This window comes from Vipera ursinii (assembly GCF_947247035.1).
Source record: "Vipera ursinii genome assembly, chromosome: 7".
Taxonomy (NCBI): domain Eukaryota; kingdom Metazoa; phylum Chordata; class Lepidosauria; order Squamata; family Viperidae; genus Vipera; species Vipera ursinii.
In genome coordinates this window covers 34,301,407-34,325,499 of record NC_139521.1, presented here as the reverse complement: position 1 = coordinate 34,325,499, position 24,093 = coordinate 34,301,407, and the positions used below count along the sequence as shown (strand labels likewise).

Sequence of the window (24,093 nt, the reverse complement as noted above, 5' to 3'; positions counted from 1 at the left end):
GGACTGTGCCTCCCACTCCCAATCCCCTGAGACGCCGCAGCAAGATACCATGGTCGATGGTATCGAAAGCCACCGAGAGGTCTAATAGGACTAGGGCAGAGGAATATCCCCTATCCCGAGCCCTCCAGAGATCATTCACCAGAGCGACCAATGCCATCTCCGTGCTGTACCCGGGCCTGAAACCCGATTGGTAGGGGTCCAGATAATCCGCTTCCTCCAGGACCAGAGGGAGCTGATGCGCCACCACACTCTCAACAACCTTCGCAAGAAAGCGAAGGTTGGAGACTGGACGAAAGTTGTTCATGATATTACAAGGAGATTGGTTCAATGACCCAAAAACAAGGACATGGAAGATGATTTGGCAAAGGAAAAAAGCCAAAATAAGACTCAAGAAGAATGGAGTTTTGACCATCTTATTGAAATCTAAAACAGAATGTACTTAAATAAAGATGTGCATATTGAACACAAAACATTGTTATGAACTGAGTTAAAGAAAAAATTTTGGTCATTAAAATTTAGCAGTATAAATACTAATAGCTAATTTGAATATTGATTTGTGCATAAAGATCATGTAAAGGTGAATAATGTAGATAAGCTAAAAACTTATTGTTGAAAGTAATAAGTAGGTCTATATGGACCGTTAAAAACAAAAATTATCAGTTTAAGCAAGAGATAGCAGATACAAAGAGGAAGAGATGAAGTATTAAATACTGAAATAAAAAAGAAATTTTGATTACTATTTAAAAAACAAATCTGAAAATTAGCAAAAAGGAAGGATATCATATTGTATCCTTAATTTGTTGACATAGAGGGTGAGAAGTTAAGTAAATGGGATGTGTATTTTGAATATTAGATTTTGTGAGGAATGGTGATAGATGAATTGGGAGTATATTAAATTTTTTTGGGAATGATAAATATCAAATGTTAAATCTAAATGTTAGTGGAAATTAAAATTGAAAAATTTATTAAGTCATTGATTGTCTAAAAGATTGTATGTTAAAACAACTAGAATATGTGTAAACTAAAAACTGTGCATATATATAAGAAAGTTATTTTTTATGTGATTGATAGGATAAAACTTGTCTTTAAATTTACAAATAGACAGTACATATGAAGGGAAAAGGAGAGGAAATGTTTATGGTAGCAATCTAAAATCTGTACTAATGATATTTGTACATAATTGAATTACTACTACCCAGCCACCATGCTGCTTTTCAAATATGTAAATGTAATGTTAGAAAATAAATAAAATTTGTAGAAAGAAAGAAAGAAAGAAAGAAAGAAAGAAAGAAAGAAAGAAAGAAAGAAAGAAAGAAAGAAAGAAAGAAATTTATGTGAGCTGTTTGCAGCCTGAGAAAGTCCCAACACTTCAAGGCCGTCTGATAGGAACCTTTTGTGTGATGCAGATTGTTTTCCAAAACAATATGATTGAACTGGATTGGTTGACAACAGACACAGTGTGACCCAGGGAATTAAAAGGGGAATTTTAACTATGCTACTTTTTACACCAATACCTCAGAACCAGCTTTACTTCTTCATTCTAATAACAGATGAAAGATTCATAGCACTGCCTAGTATATGGCCATTTATATATTTTAGGTTCCCTTAATTCCTGATTAAGCAAAGGGAGGCAGTGCAGTGGCTCTGTACATTATAAATGTATTCTATTGTATGTGAATGAAAACAATTTGTTTCAAAATAGATACAAAAAAATATCCAACCTGATTTTCTCCTGTTTTATTCTGATATATGGAGAGACACACATGGTATGAGGGCAAAGATAATTAGGCTATTGTGATACTGAGTTTCAAAAAGGATCAATATGAATTGCTTCCCTTCATGATGATTGCCATATATTCCTGTATTTAGATTGTTGATATTCTATTAATAGAATTCTTTATTGGCCAAGTATGGTTGGACACACAAGGAATTGGTCTCCATTTTCTATTTATATGTATATGTTGCATTCATAAGAAAATCAGAAGTATCTATTTCTTCTTTAAACTACGGTAACCAGAATTGTCCAATACATTTCAGCTCAGGAAACTACATTAAGTTTAAACTAAGATTTAGTTCAAACCAGAAACAAACATAATTATGAAACTTGTTTGTTCTTTAGCCATTACTTAACAATCCATAGAAATGTGTTTTGTTTTTTCCCCCCAAGATGACATTGTGTAGGCAATGGCATAATTTCACTGATATTTTCTTTTGGAACTCTCTGATTTATTTTGTATTTTTAACATCTCATTTGATGCATTTGATTGACCATAAGTTTAAGGAACAGAAGATTAAGACCAGCTTCTGTTGTTATTTTTGTTTGTGGAACAGTGGGGAGTCATTCAAACTTTTCTCCTTGATTTGGTATCCATAATATAAGGAAATAAAGGATATAGCATATGTTCTAGGAGTAATAAATACATCAAAAGTAGCAAAGCAGCTGAAAACTGACAAGACAATCTTGGCCAAAGATCAACTGAATTATCAGAGTTTATTCCTTTCTTATAATAGCTTCTGTAAAGTCGCATGCTTCACATAGAGACGGACACAGAGCTGGGGTAGAGATGGGACGTCGTCAAAATACGGGCAAACCCCGGGGATCCCCTTTAGCGTTTTTTCCATGACTTCCTGGGAAATCCCCGGAGCTACGCTCACCCCGAATTGCAGTCGGTTTACCCAGAACGCCCCTTTGTGGGTGATGATGGTCTGGGCCCTTGCTGCCTCGGGGTCTACCGGCAGCTGCTGATAAGCCTGGGCAAGATGTAATTTCGTGAATACCGCCCCACCTTGCAGGCATGCCAGGATGCTGCTTACGGCGGGAACCGGGTACGAATGCGCACTTAACGCCCGGTTAATTGTCCCCTTATAATCTGCGCAGATTCTAATGTCCCCATTTGCCTTTAACGGGGTAACTATGGGGGTCTCCCAATCCACCCCATCTACCGGCGTCAGCACCCCCTGTTCCACTAACTAATCCAGTTCTTGCTCAATTTTGTGCTTGAGCGCAAAGGGGACTCTCCTCACCTTCATCCTGACTGGTGGGACTAGGGGGTTTAATTTAAAAGAAATCGGGGGCCCGGTGTACTTCCCCAACCGTTCGTCGAAGACATCTGCGAACACCCTGCAGATGCCCTCCAGGGAGGTGTGGCTCTGCGTTTGGTGGATCTCGGTGATCCCAATGCCCAACGCCCTGAACCACCCTAGCCCCACAAGGCTGGTCCGTTGCCCTTCAACAACCAACACGCTCAACTTCCCCTTAAACCCTTTGTAGTGGACCGTCACCGACGCCTCCCCCCTGACTTTAATCGGTGAGTTCTGAAAGTCTGAGAGGGTCACTTTGGATGGCCTCAGGGGAACCCATTGGCCGCTCCACTTGCAGATCTCGCTGAAAGTCCGCGCGGAGATAATGGATACGGCTGACCCAGAGTCAAGTTCCATTACGCAGGGAACCCCTTGAATTTTGACCCTCAGTTTGATTTTTGGGATAAGGGGTGGGTGTTCCCCGGTTTCACAAACAGCCGACCGTCCCACCGTGTGGCTAACCGTAATCCTCAGCGACCTCTCCCCTGTACCTGTGGCCAGCTGGAAATCCGCCTCCACCTCGTGCAGACTGTCCCTTGGCCGGCTCCGACAGACCGCCGCAATGTGGCCGGTCTTCCCGCACGCTCTGCACTTTGCCGATTTGAAATGGCAGGTAGACCGGGGGTGCTGTCCTCCGCAGCTGGCGCAACGGGTAGACCGGTTGGATTTTCCTGCTCTGCAGCCGATGCACGGGGTAGACCGGTGTTGTTCAAGTGAGCCAGGCTGGGTAGACCTGGGGCTGCCGCCACACTGCTGGGTAGATCGGGAGCGATGGGTGCTGCAGCCGGAGAAATGGGTAGACCAGGGGCCACTTGTTCCGCATCCGCACTCCTGGTACCGCTGCTTGGCCATCGCTGGGCGTTGCTCCTTCACGCGGTCCCAGGAATAGGTGGTTGATCGCTGCTGGCGGTGGATGGCGTCCACCTCGAAGTCTCCCCCTTCTGCGTCATCGTGGCTGGACAGCTGATGGATGGCCCCATTCTCCCTTGCATCAGACTCCTCCGCTACGTCCCAGGCTAAGAACTCCTCCTGGACGTCCCGAAGGGTCAGCTTTGGCTTGGCAAACATCTTCTGCCGCAGCTTCCGGTCCCTTAGCCCGCAGACGATCCGATCCCGCAGACGGACTTCGAGGTTGTCGAAGTTGCAGAGTCTCGCCGCTTGTCGCAGGGCAGCCATGTACTGCTTCGCGGTCTCGCCTGGACGCTGGTCCCGTTTCTCAAAACGGTACTGCCAAGCTATCTCTGATGTTTCGGGCTTAAAGTGTTCCGTTAGCTTGGATATCAGTTCACTGTACCCGACGGCGTGAATGTTGTTGGGCGCGCACAGACTGACCGCCAGCTGGTACGTCTCCATGCCACAGCTGCAGAGTAGCGCCACCACTCTCTGTCAGTCGTCCTTGACCCCATTCACCCGTAGGTAGCACTCGAGCTGACCTACGAATGCCTCCCACTCCTCAGGGCGGTTGCTGTTGAAGATGGGGTATTGTCCCAGTTGTGCCATTACCTCGGTCGGGGTTGTCCTGCGTCGGGTCCTGAGCTGCCGATGGGGGTTCGTCCACGGCTAGCGTTGTCCGGAGCAGGATCCCACCTTCGTCGCCAGTGTAAAGTCGCGTGCTTCACATAGAAACGGACACAGAGCTGGGGTAGAGATGAGTTTATTCTGAACAGAACAAACTGGGGGAACAGGGAAGCCTGGCATCTATTTGTACCTGCCCAGGTGGATGGAATCCAATCAGTTCAAACCTGGGCTTCCTGCCAGTGAAGGTGACAATGGGTGTAGATCCTGGCTTCCCACCAGGCTGACCATGCCTGGGGCTGTCAACAGCTTAAGTCATTAGGCTTATCCTGAGTGAGCAGTCATTGCCCGGAGCTGTCCAGCCCCTATGCTGATCTGCACCATCAGCCTCCTGCTGTGCTGTCCTTTGTGTATGCTGGGAGGCATACACTGCAGCTTCAAAGTGCTGACCTGCTGTAGGCACGCTCCACATGGCAGACACCTAATTTTGTCTGTCTCAGTTTCTTGTCTGATAAACGAGAACAGCTTTTCATTTTCTTTTACAAAATCTGAGTGATAGGAAGTCAGAAGAAGTGTTCATCCCCCAGGGGCATTTCAGCTGAAAATATGGCTGAGAAATGATTACTGACAGTCCCAACTGTAACTGCTGTTTCTGAGAAATTGAAAGCATCAGGTAAAATGCCCTCATAACTTTAAATGGTCATAAATGAATGGTTGTAACATTAGGACTTCCTGTATAATGTTGTCAGTTGCACAGATGTGCCACATGGTTCTCAAGAACAGAGCACAACTTTAGGGCAACTTTACCTATACTGGTCCTTGATAACAAGAACATTATTGCAGTATGAAATCTAGAAAGGTAATGTACATTTCAGTTATAAAATTCACTTTATAAATTAAACCCTTCCTGGTGGTTCATATGCAAATAGCAATAATAATAACAACCTAATATCACCTCATATTTTGCCAAGAAAAGTATTCATTGTTTCTTAAGGCTATTTTTCAGTACCTCTCTCTTTTGTGTAACCCCATCCGGTCACCCAGCATTCGGTGTATGCCATATTCATTTCTTCCTGGGAGGGAAGGCATATCGGCTGCTGTAAAGCTAAATAGTCATTTTTGAAAAAATCAGATAATAAAATGCTAAAAGACTTTTATTGAAAAATAAATGGAGGGACACTTTTGCTTTATCCGCCCTAGCCCACTTAGTTCAGCATTTTGTTTCTCGCAACAGCCACAAAGATGCTAAAGGACAATTTTAGTTCAAAGTTGGAGTCATATTCCTGTACCACCATTGTTACCCTGAACTGGTATTTGGAGACAGGCACTGCCAATCCAGAATCTAGTGGTTAAGACACCAAGCTAGAAAGCAAGAAATCGTCAGTTCAAGTCCTGCCTTAGCCATGAAAGCCAGCTGGGTAATTTTGGGCCAGTCACTCTCTTTCAGCCCAACTTACCTCACAAGATTGTTGTGGGGAAAATAGGAGGAGGAAGTTGTGTTGGATATGTTTGTCACCTTGAGTTATTTGTAAAAATAATAAAGGTGGGATACAAATTAAATAAATAAATAAAAACTCAAAGTTTAAAAATCCAACACTCTTGTTGGACATGTTCTCCCTGATCTTTTTCATTGGATGCACCTTGGTTCATCCTAACACTTTTAAAGAGGAAGAAAAATCCTTCCCAAACTACGCTGTCCATGCTGTATATCATTGTATATGCCTTAATCAGGTTCTGCTTTTCTTCCTGAAGATAAAGTTTGAACATTTCTATCTGCATGAGCACTTTAATATTTTTGATTTCTTTTTTGTACATTTTTTCCATCTTTTTTCAGAACTGTACACAGTATTCTAAATGCAGACATACCATAGATTAATGTCAGGACACAGTTCCACAACCTTTCCAGCTTTGGGGATTGGCAGGGGGAGAGAGGTGAAGGTTCTACACGAGCGGCCGTCAAATGCACAGCCATGTGCAGCTCCATTTGTCCAAGCAGTGTGCACACGCACCCACCCCTCATGCAAATGGAGCACACGTGCACACGCTCACCCGCTGCTTGTGCAAGTGTGGATGTGTGTGTGTGCGCTCACCCACCATTTCCACAGCCCAGTTGCAAAGAGGTGATGGCCCACAGAGGTTGGGGACCCCTGTGTTAGGACATTACAATGTTACTTCATTTTCAGTCCTTTTCCTAATAAACCCTGAATGGAATTTCCCTTTGTCGAAGCTGTAAAGTGAATACACTGAGCTATCTATCATGTGGACCCCAAAATCTTAGTTTAGGTATAGAGACTTAGCATTCTTCTGAAGTTACTGTAGCAGATTTCCCCTAACTGCATTACTTTAAATTAATACAATAAAGAAACCTTTTCGTAAATCTTCAAGATCACTGTGCATGGAATATCTTGGGTACTTGGTCTGCTCACTGCTTATTCCCAAATCAAGATCATTTATGAATAAGGTGAAAAACTCATATCTCTATACAAACTCTTGAGGATTCCACTTGTCACTTCATTCCCCTGAGAAGATTGCCTGCTTGCTTCATAAAAAAATATGTTTCTCTTACTCTATGATTGCTAAGCTTGTTCAAAAGCTTTTATTAAAGACCTTTTTAGAAATTTAAGTCATCTTTGTAGAAACCATGTTGACTTTTGCTTAATTCTGCCATAGTTTTATTTTTAATCTGATTACTTTTCTACCATTTTGCCCAAGTAAATGTTAAGCTGTTAACTGTTTAATCAGTTCCTATTAAAATGTCATTTTGATATTGATTACCTTCCTATCTGCTATAATTGAGCCAATCTGTAGGATAACTTGTTTGTGGAATTTCCTTGTGTTCTCATTATGATAGGCCTCCTTTTCTGAAACAAAATCTTCTTAGCATCCTTTTTTTTCTTCTTGGACCATATTTCATCTAATATATTCAATTTATTTAGACTTGGAGAACATCATCTTGATTGGGTTCATTTTTATGGTAATTTATTATATATGGATTTAATGCAATGATTCCAATGATGGCATATTCAACTGACCATTATTAAACAAACCATGAAAGCCTAAGATAATATTAAAGGTTTTGTAATAAATGTATACATACCACTGAAATTCATAGGTCTATCAAGCTTTAATAAAGCAATGTCATATCCTGTCTCTGCAAATTCATATCTGGGATGAATAATCAACTTTTGGACTTTGAAGAAAGCAGTTTCATTTGTCATTTCAGATTGTTTCAAAATGCTGCTGTAAATATGCCAATGTTCAGTTAACTGAAAGCTAAAGGCAAAATAAAAACAAGAAAAATTAAGATAAAATATCTAGAAATAAGGCTGTTTTTCATAATTTGAAACCATTATCTCAAATCCAAATCAAACATACTTAAATATTTAAACATATTCCTATGTATTCTTAAATAGTTTCTTTTGAATTTTTACTTATTCAATTATTTTTTTCCATTCTTATAGCAACTAATTTCTGATAATTTGTGCTTTCATCTTCCATCCCATTACACATTAAAATTATTACCTAAACCATCATGAGAACATTACAAACTTAATTAATTTTATTTTATTTTATTTTATTTTATTAGATTTATATACCGCCCTTTCCCGAAGGACTCAGGGCGGTTTACAGGGCATTTTAAAATTACACCAATACAAATACAAAAGTTAAAAGACAATTTAAAAGATTAAATTATCCCTGAGAATAAAACCCCAGTTAAAATTCTCAGCCTGGGCCAGAGAACTCAAAGAGCCAAGTCTTCAGGTCCCGGCGGAATGAACACAGGTCAGGGGCAGTCCTGAGCTCCACGGGCAGCTGGTTCCAGAGGGCAGGCGCACCCACAGAGAAGGCCCTCCCCCTGGGTGTTATCCGCAATCTTAACAGCTTTACTAAGACAGATCAAGGGACTATTTTTAATCTTAATGGCCTCCAGATGTGTGACTGCAGTTCCCATCATTGTGACTCAATGGGGCTATGCGAGACTCCCAGATATTTTGAATTTTGTTTTATATGATGCCCAATCTGCCAAGCTAATTGCATGAGGGCTATGATATAAAACATGTGAACAATGCATTTCATGACATAATACACCACAGAATTACTTCATGTAATTGTTTAAATTATAAGACAATAGCTCTATATGTTAGTTCTGGACTAATCTTCAAGGCTTTGACCAGCAGTCCTAGTAGTTCATATGTAGTGATAACTTTAATCAGAACATGTTAATCAACAGTAACAAAAGCTATCCTGTTACATCATTTGTCTGTTTCTGCTATGAACATAGTTTACCCACTTTTTGAAGCAATGGGCAGCTGTCAAAATCCATTGGTCACTGATGATTGAACCACCACACTGATGGCTCTGAACAGGGAGCACTGTATGTAGACTGACTTGCCAAGGCCATTCGCCAGCAGAAGAGTTTGATCCTCCAACAACCCTTGACTGTTTCTCTGGTTTCTGCACACAGACTAAAATAACTTTTAATCACTACATCAAGTTTCATTCAGTGCTTTTGATATGAGATTATAAGAATTCAAATCTAACACATTGGATGGTACACAAAAGGGAAAGCTGACTTGGAATTTCATTAACGTGGATGCTAAAAGTTACACTGACCAGTGCATTACGTAGTTTCAATTTTATTAGTAAGTATCAGACACAAAGAGCCAAATCTTTTCCCATGGGGTTCAAAGCCTCTACCAGGAAACAAATTCATGGAATTTATTTGGAGGACTGCATTAGCTTTAGGAGCTATACGAGTTCTAATGATTAACAGTATAGCAGAAAGGAATATATAGAGCCCTGGATGCTATCTCAGCTTGGTTGTCTGGTTACACATGTTTCGTTATGCAATTAGGTAACATCAGTGCTGATCATGTTACTTAGATAATTAAATGTCTGCAAGCAAATGAGCAAGCTCAGAGATCACCAGGAAGTCTACGGTTCAACTCTGAGCTACATGTATTTTCTTCTATACAAATATATAGAATTTATTCCAAATGGCATAAATGGACCATTTTTTCTTAAGTTCCACGGACATATATGCAATGTGATGTGATGTCGTACCCCAGTGTATGGATTTTAATATTATATAATCTCTTATTTCTCTTTCTCTCTCTCTTGATGGACTTAAAAACTATTCTAACAGGTGGACATTCAAAGTATATCTCTAATAGTCTAAATCAGGGAATCATCTTAACACTTGAGATTGATTAGGAGCCGGAGCCCTCAAAAGTTTCAACCTAAATGAAGTTTAAAGAGGTTGCTCCACGTGAGGTGTATTAAGAAGAGTAAAGACATACCAGAAAACAGCAGTTGATGTGTCAATCAATAGGTAGCTTGACCTATGATATAATTATTTGCTTAGAATTATTTGTTGAAAGCTATGTTAGAAAGTTTAGGAACAGGAATAAGAATTTTGAACAGCTAGATTCTAACTTATAAAACAGGAATAAAAAAATAGAAAAGATATCAATTTTCAATTTTGTCTAATAAATGTTGAAAATTTGTGTTTCTTTCTAAACTACAAGTATAATACACTTGTTGAGTTGCTTTTACTACTTTGGTAGCCATCAAATATGAAATTCCATAGGCTGCTAAAATGCAACACTTTTGTATAATTATTAGTTACACTGATACATCAACTGCCATTACGTTCAAATGAAATTATTTCAAATCATAAAGAAACTAAACTTGCTAGGTGATGAGTAGTAAATAGAAATAAAATAAGTAAATTCAAAAAAATAAAATAAAATAAAATAAAATATAAAAAATAAATTAAATTAAAAATGAAATGAAATGAAATAATTAAATTTAAATTTTAAATGAAATAATTAAAGAATAATAAAATAAAATAAAATAAAATAAAATAAAATAATAAAATAAATAAAATAAAATAATAAAATAAAATAAAATAAAATAAAATAAAATAAAATAAAATAAAATAAAATAAAATAAAATAAAATAAAATTAAAATAAAATAAAATAAAATAAAATAAAATAAAATAGAATAGAATAAAATAAAATAATAAAATAAAATAAAATAAAATAATAAAATAAAATAAAATAAAATAAAATGAGAGCTAGATTGGTCTAGTGGTTACGACACCAGACTAGAAATCAGAAAAGAATAAGTTCTGACTTCCGGTTTCACGTCACAGTGAGACGGGTGCAGGGAAGCAGGCCACTGCCTCCCATGTCTGATTTCACCCTGCTGGGGGTCAGAAAAGGACCTAAAGTCACCCCAGAGAGGCGATGAAGGAAGGGATCCTTGTCTATCGCAATGAGGCAATAGCCAAACCTCTGGGTCCAAGGAAGCCCTCTAAACCAACAGGCAATAGACTGGCTGCAAGCAAGCAGCCAGTCAGAAGCTGCTGACAGCTGGGAAAAAAGCATGACCAAGCAGAAAACTATCATGTTTGGAACTAGATGAGACTAACCCTCCTGATCTATAATTGTAAAAACCTTATTTTAAAAAAATATCCCAAAAGCAAGGCTCCCAGAAGCAAGAAGATGGGGGAGATTTTTTTTCTCGCACCCTCCCACTAGATGTGGTGGCTCAAAACCTTTGGAGAAAAGAAGATAGTACAAAACTAACTTGGAAACAATTTAAAGTTTTAAGACTGAAAAATGTAGGTGATCTAAAAGAACTTTGGAAACTTTACTATTTTCTTTTTTCCTTTTTTTGGAAAAAATAACAAATAGAGCTTTCAAAAAATCCTGGTTGAAGATAGACCTTTCATGACATCTAGTGGTGGAATAAAGGAAAAGCACCAAGACTTTGTTTTTTATCTGGCCTGGAAGAAATGACCTTGGCTTGAAGCCCAGACAGAGATAGCATACTAGACTCTTTGATGTGTCTGAGCTTCCTAACCTTGCAGATTGCAGCTGGAAAAGGGAGGAAAAACTCTTTGGGCTGTTTTTGTCTGTATGATGGATTATAACTATAAACTACTTTAAAGCATCCAGCTTTTTTGGATTACAAATACTATTGTTGCTTCAGTGTTAAGAATTACCTAGAGACAGAGGAAATTGGATTTTTGTATTTTCCTTGGAAGAAGGCTTGTGGATTACCAACCTGGAATAGCAAGACTTTGATGAGTACAAACTTGGTCTGGTGTTTTTGAATTTTTGGATTTTGGATAACTGGTGTTGAAAGACAAAGCTAAAAGTGGATTACAGTGCATTATATATATTTTTTCTTTCCTGCTACTGTCTCCTTTTTGGGGGGGAGTGAACTGGATAACAGACCCCTATGTTCAAGAACTATTTAGAGACAATGGAAATCTGACTGTTAGCAACTCTATTTGGGGGAGGCCTTATGGATTACTAACCCTATATTCAGGACTTTTGAATTACAAATTTGGGCAGACTAAAACTTTGGACCTTTGGACAAATCTCTGAAACTGGGACTGAAAGATAGAAGACTAGAAGGTTTTCCTTCTTCCAGCTTCCCCCTGTATGGAAAAGTCTATTGGATTATAAGAGACTACAGACAAAGAATATAAGACTCATGAAGGCAAATGTAAAGGACATACAGGACTACTGGTTATAAGATTGGAGGGTTTATACAAAATTGATAATAGGGGTATGTATTAGAACTGAGAAAGCTTGTGAGCATGGGAACAAAAATGAGTGTCTCTAATTTAGCCAAAGCTAGCAAAAACCCATCCTCAGCTCCATCTTCTACTACCCTCAGTCCTGAACATCAGAGATCAATTGATGCAATGCTACAGCAAGAAAAAAAACTACACCTTTCAGAAGGATATGCAAACTACATTACAATGCATTCAGTAGGCAATTACATCATTTAAAGAAGATACAAAGAGAAATCATGAAGAAACAAAAGATAACTTTGATAAAGTGAAGGAAGAAACTCACAATTTGAAATCCCAAATGGAAAACTTCCAACAGAAGATCTCAAAGAATGAGCAAAGGATCCAGACAGTTGAAGACAAATCAGCAGAAACTGATCAAAAGGTGGAAAAAATAAAAGATGAAAACCAAAGATTGATGCAGACAAATAGAGAACTAGAGGATTCAGTAGTGGTTTTAGAAATGGAAAAGGCATCCTATTTCTTAAGATTCCAGAATATAATGGAAGACAAAGAGGAAGACCTTGTTGACCTGATGTTAGAACTGCTGGCTGGCGCGCTGAAAGTGGTGAAGCAGGAAATGGAAGGAGGAATAGATCAAATATTTAGAGTTAACTCAAGCTACACAAGAAGAAACAAAGTCCCCAGAGATATCCATGTCAGATTTGTTTTAAAAGATCAGTAAGAGATGAAATACTGAGAAGAGTGAGAGATGATCCATTGCAATATAAGGGAAAGGAAATTGTGGTGCTGAAGCAGATATCCAGGAGGATAAGGGATTTGTGAAGAGAATATCAATTTTTCACCAAAAAACTAATTAAGAAAGGAGTGACCTTTAGATGGCTAATGCTGGAAGGGATATTAATCAATTGGGATACAAAAAGATACAGATTGGATTCTATCTTCAAAGCAACGGAATGTTATGACTTTTCTCGAAGAAGGAAACTCAGAACTTCAACCAGAAGGGGAATTTAGAAAACAGGAAGAGACAGCATTAGAAGGGGTGACCAAACAAAAAGAAATGAAAGAAATAGAAACCATAAACCAAGAAGGCTTCAAAGAGAAAGAACAGAAACAAACTAGAACAACCTGGAGAATAAATCCTAAATATAATTGAAGAAGATGGAAAAGGATAATGGGATACTCTCAATAAATATAAATGGACTGAATTTCCCTGTAAAGAGGAGAAAAAAAAACTCTTTACATGATTACAAAAATTAAAAATGGATATAGTTTACAAGAAACACATATTAAATACAATATTATAAATTTCTGGAGTGCCCAAAAATTGGGAAACTTTATTTCTCATTAGCACAATAAAAGAAAAGAGGTGTGGCTCTATATATCAAAGAAACAATGAACTCTAAACAAATCTACTCGGATGAAGAAGGAAGAATACTAAAGGTAGAAATAACAATAAATCAAAAACAGACACTGATGATAGTAATTTATGCACTGAATGATAAACAAGAATTTTATTAAAGATTACACAAGAAAATAGTGGAAATGGAGTACTGAAATATTTGTTTAGTAGGAGATTTTAATGCAATTGTAGATGGAAAATTAGTTTATAGGAGTAGTAAAATAGGGGGAAAAGGAAGGAACATTTTGCCTAAGGCTTTTTTTTAGAATATCGGAAGAAATTTGTATACAGGATATACGGAGAGAAATAAATCCTAAAAAATCTCAATATACATTTTATTCAAACAGCCACAAATCATGGTCTAGAATTGACATGATATGGCTATCTCCTGAATTAAGAAGGGATATACAAGAAATCAAGATAGAAACTAATGTATGGGTGGACCATAATCTGATAAAGCTGGCCTGGAGAGGAACAAATAAAAAACAAGATGGACTTTAAGCCAATTCTTATTGAAAGAGAAAGAATTTATACAAAAAGCTGTAAAAGAAATTGAATTTTTCTTCAAAAAAAAATAAGAAAGAAGATACATCACTCCAAAATGTTTGGGGTACAGCTAAAGCATATTTTAGAGGAGTAGCCATAACTTATATGGCAAAAAAGCTGAAAGATAAAAAACAACAAACTAAGCTTAAAGAACTCACAAAACTAGAATTAGAACTACAAAGAGACCCACAAAAGAAAACTCTTAAAAACAAATGGTGATAATAAAATACAAATTATATCTAATGGAAGCTGAAGAAATGGCTCAACAAATCAAAAGAACAAAAACAAACCTTTTTTGTAAATGCTAATAAGCCGGGGAGATGGTTGGCTCATAAATTGAAAAAAGAAAAAGAGAAGAAATTGATAAACAAACTACAAGATGTGAGAGGCGATCTACAATGTCAAAACAATACAATAAAAAAAATAATTTAAAAAATTTATGAAACACTTTACAATACAGAAGAAATTCCACAGAAAAAATATGGCAATACTTAGAAAATGCCAAGCCACCAAAAATCTGAGAATTTCAAAAATACGCTAAATGGGAAAATAACAGTGATTGACAAAAAAAAATTGACGACACCAGACCCAGATGGGCTATCAGCAGAATTTTATAAATGTTTACAAGATACATTAATCTTACCCATTCAAGAAGTGTGTAATGAGGTATTACTAAAAGCCAAACTACCAAATATATGGATAGATGCCAATATTACACTAATACCCAAAGAAGATTCAGACTTGATCCTGATAAAGAATTACAGACCAATATCTCTACTAAATGTGGATTATAAAATCTTTGCTTCAATAATAGCATAAAGACTAAAGAGATTCTTGACTGAATTTATACATTCAGACCAAAATGAATTTTTACCAAAGAGACAAATAAAAAATAATTTAAGAATGATTTTAGACACATTGCAATATTACGAAATGTACCCAGGGAAACAAATGGCTTTGATCTGTTTAGATGCACAGAAAGCTTTTGATAATGTCAATTGGCAATTTGCGGTTCAACAACTAAGCTATATGGACTTTTTTATGAATATAATTCATATTATTATTCATATTATTTTATGAATATAATTCAAACAATTTATCATAAACAAATGGCCAAAATAATTGTGAATAGAAATTTCAATATTAAAAAAGGCACAAGACAAGGGTGTCCTTTATCCCCACTATTATTTATGTTAACTCTGGAAGTGTTAAACAGGAATGTTAGACAGGATCCAGAAATCAAATGAATGGAGATAAAAGATGAAAAGTACAAGCTACAAGCATTTGCAGATGACTTGGTATTTATATTGGAAGATCCATTAGAGACAAGCCCTAAATTATTAGCAAAGATTGAAGTATTTGGAGAAGTAGCAGGGCTGAAAATCAATAGAGAAAAGACTAAAGTTATAGTTAAAAACGTCACAGATAAATAACAAAAAAACCAATTATGAGAAAAAGACAGATCTTCAAGTAGTTAAGAAAGTTAAATACTTGAGGATATATCTAACAGCAAGGTATGCAACAATAAAAGAAGATAATTGTGTAAAATTATTAAAACAAATAAAACTAAATTTGAAAAAATGGAAAAACTGCAATTATCAATCTTGGGAAGAATAGCGACTGTGAAAATGAACATTTTACCAAAACCGCTCTTTTTATTTCGAACAATGATAAAAATTGACAAAAAAATCAATGAATTAAATACATTGATATTGAAATTTATCTGGCAAGGGAAAAAGCTATAATCAGACTGAAAATGTTACAAGAAGCAAAAGAAAATGGAGGCTTTGGGGTACCAGACTTGGCCTTGTACTATCAAGCAGCCGTACTGATATGGTTAAAAGAATGGATAACTCTTAGAAATAAAAGACTATTATACCTAGAAGGACAAGACCTACAACGTGGATGGCGTGCTTTCCTATGGTATGGGAAGACCAAAATTCACAAATACTTTCAAAACTACTATGTAAGAAATGCACAGCTTTTGACATGGGAAAAGGTAAAATCAAGAACTTACATGAAAATACCAGGGTGGATTTCGACAATGGAGGCTTTCGTACACCCAAACCTAATTAATTATGAGAAGCTTGTGTCTTATAAACATATTTTGAATACTGATGGGAAACTACAAACAAAACAAGAATTGGAAGAACAGGGCATTGAGCTATCACGGTGGTCACAACTGAGATATGCAAATGAGATATGAGAAAGATACAAAAATATATGGTTTTTACAAAGACCAGACAGCGTTAGACCAGATACTATTGTCATCAGATGACAAATTGATTAAGAAACTGTACAGTTTTCGATTAAATTTAAAGATGGAAGATGAACAAGTTAAAGAAACAATAATAACTTGAGCAAAAAGCTTTGGGCACAATGTAGAGTTAGAAAAATGGCAAAATGTATGGGAAAGAAACTACAAAATAACAAGGGTAGCTACTTATAAAGAATATTTATATAAAATGTTCTATAGATGGCATTTGCCACCTGCAAGACTAGCTAAAATATTTAAAAATATGTCTAGCAATTGTTGAAAATGCAGACAAAATCCAGACATGTATTATCTCTTCGGGAATAATTTTCTTTAGTCTCTTTGGTGTCAGTAAATATTTTAAATTCAAAAGTTATGAAACATTGGTAAAATGAGAATTTCCACCCTTAAGAACAATTTTTCAAGTTGGAAGATTGCATTTCCCCATAATCCCAACTGCAGAGCTCAGTGACATGCTAGTATAGGACTAGAAGAATATTAGTCCAACATATCTGGAAATGATCAGGTTAGGGATGATACAAGTCTTTCCAAAGTGAATGAACATCTCCTGTTCCAGCTTATAAAGACAACAGAAGAGCACTTAATCGGATACTCACCAGGGCTTTTGCTTGTTTGGCACAGTCTTAAAGAATAGCCTGAAACTATTTCATTCTCAGCCTCAATATTATCTGGAGACCCATTGGCCGACATTCTTAAGTAGCATTTACATTTGCTATACAGGAAATAAAAGAAGCAACATCATTCTAAAAGTTTTTTTTCCCCCAAAGGGTAGGATGAAAAATTTACATTAAGATTATTTTGTAAATGAAACAAAAGCACATACCCTTGTTGGTTGCACTGCGTTTTACGGAAAATGTAAGTAAAAAATTGGCAGCGGAGAGTCATTGTACAAAGTTGTTGGCAAGCATTGTGCCCACTAACATATTCCACACTCAATACCGTCCCATAGAAGTTTAATTCAGGGTAGGTCTGGGAATGGCATGCTGCAATCATTTTGTAAACATTGTGAAAGTATATGTCAAAGACAGGTTACAGGCCAAAAACTGATCATGCAATTTTATTTTAATTAGGATCATTTTGAATCATCTTTTCATTACCAGGTTCAGCTCTTTTGCAGTTCAGGAGACTGAATCCTGATATAACATTTGCTCTTCTTGTAATTTTCTCTGGTTTTTCACTTCTTGAAGTCATCATCAGACAGGTATATCTAAAGCAAAAGCACCAAATAATCATGACTAATATTTGACTGTTTCAAGCCCCACACAGCTGGACAAGAACAACGAAGCAAAAGCTACACAGATTTCAGGGAAGTATCTTTAGTGGAAAATTGATATAAATAAAGAACCTTGGAAAGTGTAATAGACATTTTCCAGCCTCATCTATTATAAGTCAATGAAAGCAGAGTTTCTTCAAGTTATATAAAATTCTTCTTCCCAGGTCTTTCTTGATCTGAGCTATATATGCCATTTATGAGTTAAACTGCCAACTGGCCTGGCTGCTACTATATTTCTTTTTTAACTGTTTAAGTCTATATTTTCTTCCACTCCTTTCTTAGCTTCCCACAACTTCTCCCCACAACTTCTCTGAGTCTCTTTGTGTTCATTTTTTTTCTAATTCTACAAGTCATGGTTTGGACTGGCTTCAGGAGAAATCCTGTTAAGAACAGAATAATAGACACAGTGTTTAAGTTCTGTATCTTTCTGTATCTTTTACCTGTATACTTATCATTAGCAAGATTGAATCTTTGTCACCAGCAGATCACACATAATCCCTGTGTGCCTTGTGTGCCTGCAGGCCTAACTGAATATAAACCAGCAGAACTGAATCCTATATGTCAAGGTTCCTCAACCTTGGCAACTTTAAGACTTGTGGACTTCAGCTCCCAGAATTCCTCTGGCCAATGTTGAGGACCCCTGCTATATGTGTATATGTAAACATTCTTCTTTTTACCAGGTGAACATCTTAATTTTCCTATTGAACATTTAGCCATATATAATGTAAGTTGAGAACCAGAAAGCTTTGCAAGACTGTAATTTCTGCAACAACAAATCTGTGTGACATTGCCAAATTTTGGTCAGATGGACAGAAATACCCACTGCAAGCTATCTCAGTCATAGAACCATAGAAGGTAATAGAATGAATACTGAATCTTCTAACAGTTGTGATGACATCATGTTATTATCAAACTATACTCACCTTTCGCTTTTTACTTCCCATTCACCGCTGAGAAATGTAAAGAATAAGCAGTTTGGACGGTAAGTACAAACTGTTCTACATACAAATTTGTCAGGGGTCAAAATCTTTGCAACAGTAATTCCAGAAAATGCAAAATGTTGAAAAAGGTCCATCTGACAATCTGCATAGAAAATAAATTGGCAAAGTCATAGTAGTCCATGCTGTCATCAAATAATCAAAAAACATGGACTGAGAGAGGAAAAGTCTACGTTTCAGATTCTGCCAGAATGTATGACAATCATGACAGAAAACCTTTGATTGCAAAGAATAGTCTATCCCAACTTGGTACTCTCCAGATGTGCAACTTTGAATGAGTGCAACTTTGAATGAGTTGCAGTCCCAGTATATCTAAAGGATGCCAAACTGGGAAAGCTGCAATATAGTGTTTCTCTACTGGACTAACCTCACCATAAATGCATAACCTTCATACAATGGTGACACTTATTCAGCAGCATTTGCAAGTCACAGAGGTCTATAATATTCATAGAAAATTACACATCAGGCATAGGAGTTGCTCCTATATTTTGTGGTTGATGAAGATTTCTTGGCTTAGAAGATTAAGATTTCTGAAAACCTCAAAAGACAAGTCCAAAGTAGTTAGAAGTCCATTTTAGCCTGCTGTATCCCGTCTCCCCTGCTTTTCAGAAAAGAGGTATGTGGGTTAGTACAATCTTCACTGAGAAGTTCTAGCTCAGATGACATTCTGAGGGAGCGGGGACTTGATGCCATACAGGGGCCATTTGAAAATATGAGCTAGACAGTGACTGAACAAAAGGTACTAGGATGGGTTAGGGGTGATTTTTGCTTGACACAAACCTTAGGTATTAGCTTAGATTGAATAGCCTACATTGCAAAAAGAATTTAGAAGGATGTGCTAAATATGGAAAGAACATTATGAATCCAGGTAGACTATATTATTATTCATAATAAAGTTTAAAACAAGGATAATTGGCATTCATATCTATAGAATTCCCTTGTAATTGCCTGCAGGGTCTTGCTATAGACCTTGTAGGATTGGGAACTCACTCTGTAGGGCAAGTTCCCAATGTGGTCCCAGCAGATATCCTGGAATTGCAGTTGCTAAAATGTTCAGGCAGTCCAACAAATCTGGAATGTGCCAAATTGGAAGACGTCTGGTATGACACATATTTACACACCATGTCTAAAACAGGCTAGGATATATTATCCACAATATTTTCTTTTAGGATAAAGCAACTTACCTGTTTGGGCAAGTTGGCATGGTTTTAATGAAAATCCAGAGATAACATCCCTAAGCTGCCTTATTTGATTTGGGGTTCCTGTGCTGCTATATTTCAAGTAGCATTTATTACTGGATAAGGGGGAAAAAAGCAGATACTATTTAATGCAAACTTCAGCTCAGTTATTTCAGGCTAAGAAAAGTATTTCTCCAAATCATATCTATATCCCTCATTGTTAATTCACATAATCTAGTATCATAACATGAAATGGTGGCCATTACTTTAGACAATTTTAGGGCAAAAAAAAGGACTGAACTGAATTCATAGGAAAATATATTACCTAAATTCTGGATGTATGCTATAATAGCAGATTCTGGTGGGAGGAAAAAATGGGATGGACTGAAAAAATAGGGGTGACCAGTAGAAGACAACAAATAAAGTTTCTATATTTCTTTGCTGTCACCTAGTATTCAGTCAGGTTTTTGCAACCCAGATGTAATTGTTACAGACTGCTGAGTTAATTCTAACTTCTGGGAACTACAGGACAGTATTCTTGGCAATATTTTCACAGTGTTTTGCTGTACTTTCTTCTTAGGGCAGACAGAGAGTGACCAGCTCAAAGATATCCAGCTAGCTTAAATGCTAAAAACAAAACTTGAATTCATGGTCTAATGATTTCCAGTCCAGCAACTAACTATTAAACCAAACTGGTTGTAAAGGTCAGCATTATCTAATCTTTCTGGCTTTGCAGAACTGGTAGGGGGAGGGGATGGTTCTGCACAAGCAGCAGGCAAGTGTGTGCATGCATGCACAGCTCCATTTGCATGAGCAATGGGCATGCACACCTGCCACTCATGCAAATGGAGTATGCAAGCATGTGCTCGCCCAAAGCTTAAACGAGTGGGGATGCGGGCATGTGCACGCACCTGCCCACCACTTCTGCAGCACTGTTTCAAACAACTTAAGGCCTACATATAATCACTCTGCATTTTTCCAGTAATACATTGTGCTCAACAATAACATGGTATATTTAATTATTTGATCAACTCATGGATCCTTGAGTGAAAGACTTTTTTACATCATAGAAGCAACCAATGGCCAATGGATTACAAGTGAATCTAAACCTGCCATTTTATGAACTTAATTTCAAATCCAGTTCTCAATATGCAACTGAAATGTGGGGCATAGTTTGCATCTGATACCTGAAAATCTGCATGTCGCTGCCTTTCTTGATGAATGCTTCAGATCCAGCTATCACATTCACTTACCTAGGGTGCACATTTATTCCCACAAGCAAGTAGTAGAGGTGTTCAGTGACCATTTGAAGTTACAATGGCATTGGAAAAAGTGACTTATGACTGTTTTTTACACTTACAATCATTACAGCATTCCCATGGTCACGTGATCAAACTTCAGATCTTGGCAACTGACTCATATTTATGACAGTTGCAGTGTCCCGGGGTCATAAATTCACCTTTTGTGAATTTCTGACAAGCAAAGTCAATGGGGAAGCCAGATTCATTCTTAACAGCTGTGTTACTAACTTAACAACTGCAGTGATTCACTTAAAAACTTTGGCAAGAAAGGTCATAAAATGAGGCAAAACTCACTTAACAAATGTCTTGCTTAGCAACAGAAACTTTGGCTAAGTTGTGGTCCTAAGTTAAGGACTACCTTTATATCAAAGCTCTTCTGTAGTATCAGGCTATTTGTATTCTATTTTTTGTCCAATGAAACAAATCCTGAATATTATTTATTATTATTTACCGTAGAGGTACACTGTGAAATGATTCTAAGGTATATGTAAAAAAGTAACAATGCTTATCATTGGTGCATCTCTGTTGGCAGTGATGATAATTGTCAGCAGTAGTTATATTGTAATTTTCGCCTTGCATATCCAGTCCTTCATAGACTTTTTTGCTGCAAGCTAGAAAAAAGAGAGAAAGAAAGATGTGGAAGAAAATCCAACATTTTTAGGAAGGAAAACCCTTCTCCTAGAAGATTTTGAGCAAAATACTTGAAGTTCTGAAAGGGCTTCAAGTCTTCTAGCTAAACCTTTAGCAAATTTTCTGGTACAAGCAATATTGAAATAAATAGACCAATTATTAAATTTGCTATAAGGTCACTTCTGGTGCCGTATGCTTTTTTTCCTGGGTTTTGTAAAGTCTCATAAACAATTAGGTCTTACCAGTAATTCGAGTGCATTGCTTCTGAGAATGACCAGAGATTACTCCTTCTCTGTGAATCTTTGGCAATTCTTGAGCATCAATTTCTTTCAGGAAACAAGAAAACCTGATAGTTGGAAGTGGAACACATTATTCATACAACAGACATTTCTTACATTTACTTATTTTCTTACTTACTGGATTTATACGACCACCCAACTCAACGATGTAACTCTGTCTTCCACTGCCACCCACTCCTTGTCTTCTTCTTGTCATCATTTATTTTGAAAAGTACCTTGCACTTCCTTATTTGCTCTTTTGTCTTAGAAAGGCCTTTTCACACCACTGTCATGCATGCAGGAATGTACACACAAATCATCAAATAATCTTAGCATTACCTTGCAGTAGTTTTTACCCAGCTTCCAGGTAAGTAGGAGAACAAAAGACATCTTGGGTGATAAGTGCATACCAGCTGACAATAATCTGCAGTTGGAGTATAAACCCTAGATATGTCTCCTCCTTCAATATATGTGTTTCTGTATATCTCAGACATACATTCTGAGACAGAAAAAAAAGATGCTGAGTGTTAGCTGGGCTGCAAATTCAGAAGATCTAAGTTTAGTCAAAGCAGGAAGGCCCTGGAATCCTATGCAGGAATTCAAATATCTCGTCCATGAAAGGAAACAGAGTGAGTACCTTTTCTACTCATAACTCATATTGTTCTATGTTGGCCAGACTCACCTTCTGTGAGAGGGGTGGCCATATAAATATGATTAATTAATAGGTAAAACCAAATCTTCTGAGCTTCCACAGCTTAAAAAAGGTAAAGTTTCCCCCGCACATGTGTGCTAGTCGTTTCTGACTCTAGGGGCCGGTGCTCATCTTCGTTTCAAAGCCGAAGAGCCAGCACTTGTCCGAGGACGTCTCTGTGGTCATGTGGCCAGCATGACTAGACGCCAAAGGCGCACGGAATGCTGTTACCTTCCCACTGTAGTGGTCCCTATTTTTCTGCTTGCATTTTTACGTGCTTTCGAACTGGTAGGTTGGCAGAAGCTGGGACGAGTAACAGGCACTCACTCTGTTACACGGCACTCGGGATTCGACCCGCCAAACTGCTGACCTTCTGATCGACAAGCTCAGCGTCCTAACCCACTGAGCCACCACGTCCACAGTTTAGGGAACAATAAACTAACCTTATCACAAACCAGAACAAGCTAAAATGTGGCTGACTAGTTTGTGGTTCCATGTGTAATGCAAGAACTGTTGCCAAAGGGCATAGCCAGATTTAGAGATTATCTATATTTTTTAAATAGAAATAATTCAAATTATTTGAAGACTTAATATGTCATTGATACATTGGAACAAAATACTATCATGGCCCAAAATTCTATGCCAGAGTGCTAATTCAGAATGTGGGAACCATTCTTTTTTCCTTTTTAAAGGCTCTTCCCCCATACTAAATAAAATTTCTGATTTGACTGAAAGTTCCATAGCTGAAACAGAAGTATTTTCCATGCATCTCTATTTTCTCACATCTTTCAAGTTCTTTTTGAAGGTTACCATCAAATACAGAACATTAAAATTGTTTTATAGGCAAATTGAAATGATTTTGTTCACATCAAAATCCAAAACACTATATAGCACTTCCAAAATGAATAAGAAATGCATAACTGCACTTTTAAAATGCATTTACTTTACTGCCTGTCCCTGTGACATCATTAAATTTTAACTTGTTTTGAAAAGCATTGAAATACAACAGCTAGATTCAAATATATTCTTTTTAATTTTATCCTGTGAAAACGCTGGGTTGGAATATTTTTGTAATTATGATTTATAAATCAAAGGACATAAATCATTGACACAGTCATGTATTGTAAAGACACCACAGAGCTGAACTTTTTCTTGATTATTACCTTTCATGTTTTTTTCAAAACTGCCTGTAAGTACTAAATTCATGAAAAATATTAAATTAAAAAATTATTGATCCTGCCTCTAAGGATATTTTCATATGAATAAAATGGAAATGCTAAAGAAAGATGCCCCTGGTCACAGTCCTTGGTTCAGTCTTGCAAATAGCCACTAACCTTATTATTTCTAGCATATTATGGATCAATTCTAGGTG

At 37.2% G+C, this 24,093-nt stretch overlaps 1 protein-coding gene and 1 long non-coding RNA gene across 2 annotated transcripts in view; one reads left to right on the top strand and one right to left on the bottom strand.

Moving 5' to 3' along the window:
* The window catches only part of LOC310643556 (plasma kallikrein-like), a gene marked incomplete at both ends in the record, with an annotated part of 28,353 nt that extends 5,619 nt beyond the window's left edge, over positions 1-22,734 (bottom strand). The window contains 11 exons of the mRNA XM_083368028.1: positions 7,694-7,869; positions 8,888-9,062; positions 16,969-17,084; positions 17,196-17,355; positions 17,470-17,579; positions 18,569-18,728; positions 19,828-19,937; positions 21,574-21,733; positions 21,995-22,098; positions 22,370-22,529; positions 22,713-22,734. Of these exons, the coding sequence (XP_083224154.1) occupies positions 7,694-7,869; positions 8,888-9,062; positions 16,969-17,084; positions 17,196-17,355; positions 17,470-17,579; positions 18,569-18,728; positions 19,828-19,937; positions 21,574-21,733; positions 21,995-22,098; positions 22,370-22,529; positions 22,713-22,734 (1,453 nt within the window). The remainder of the gene's footprint in view (positions 1-7,693; positions 7,870-8,887; positions 9,063-16,968; positions 17,085-17,195; positions 17,356-17,469; positions 17,580-18,568; positions 18,729-19,827; positions 19,938-21,573; positions 21,734-21,994; positions 22,099-22,369; positions 22,530-22,712) is intronic.
* Positions 415-1,329, top strand: LOC310643607. Its single transcript, XR_014493101.1, has 2 exons — positions 415-571; positions 1,200-1,329. It is a non-coding gene; the product is annotated as an uncharacterized lncRNA (long non-coding RNA).
* Positions 22,735-24,093: the final 1,359 nt, after the last annotated feature.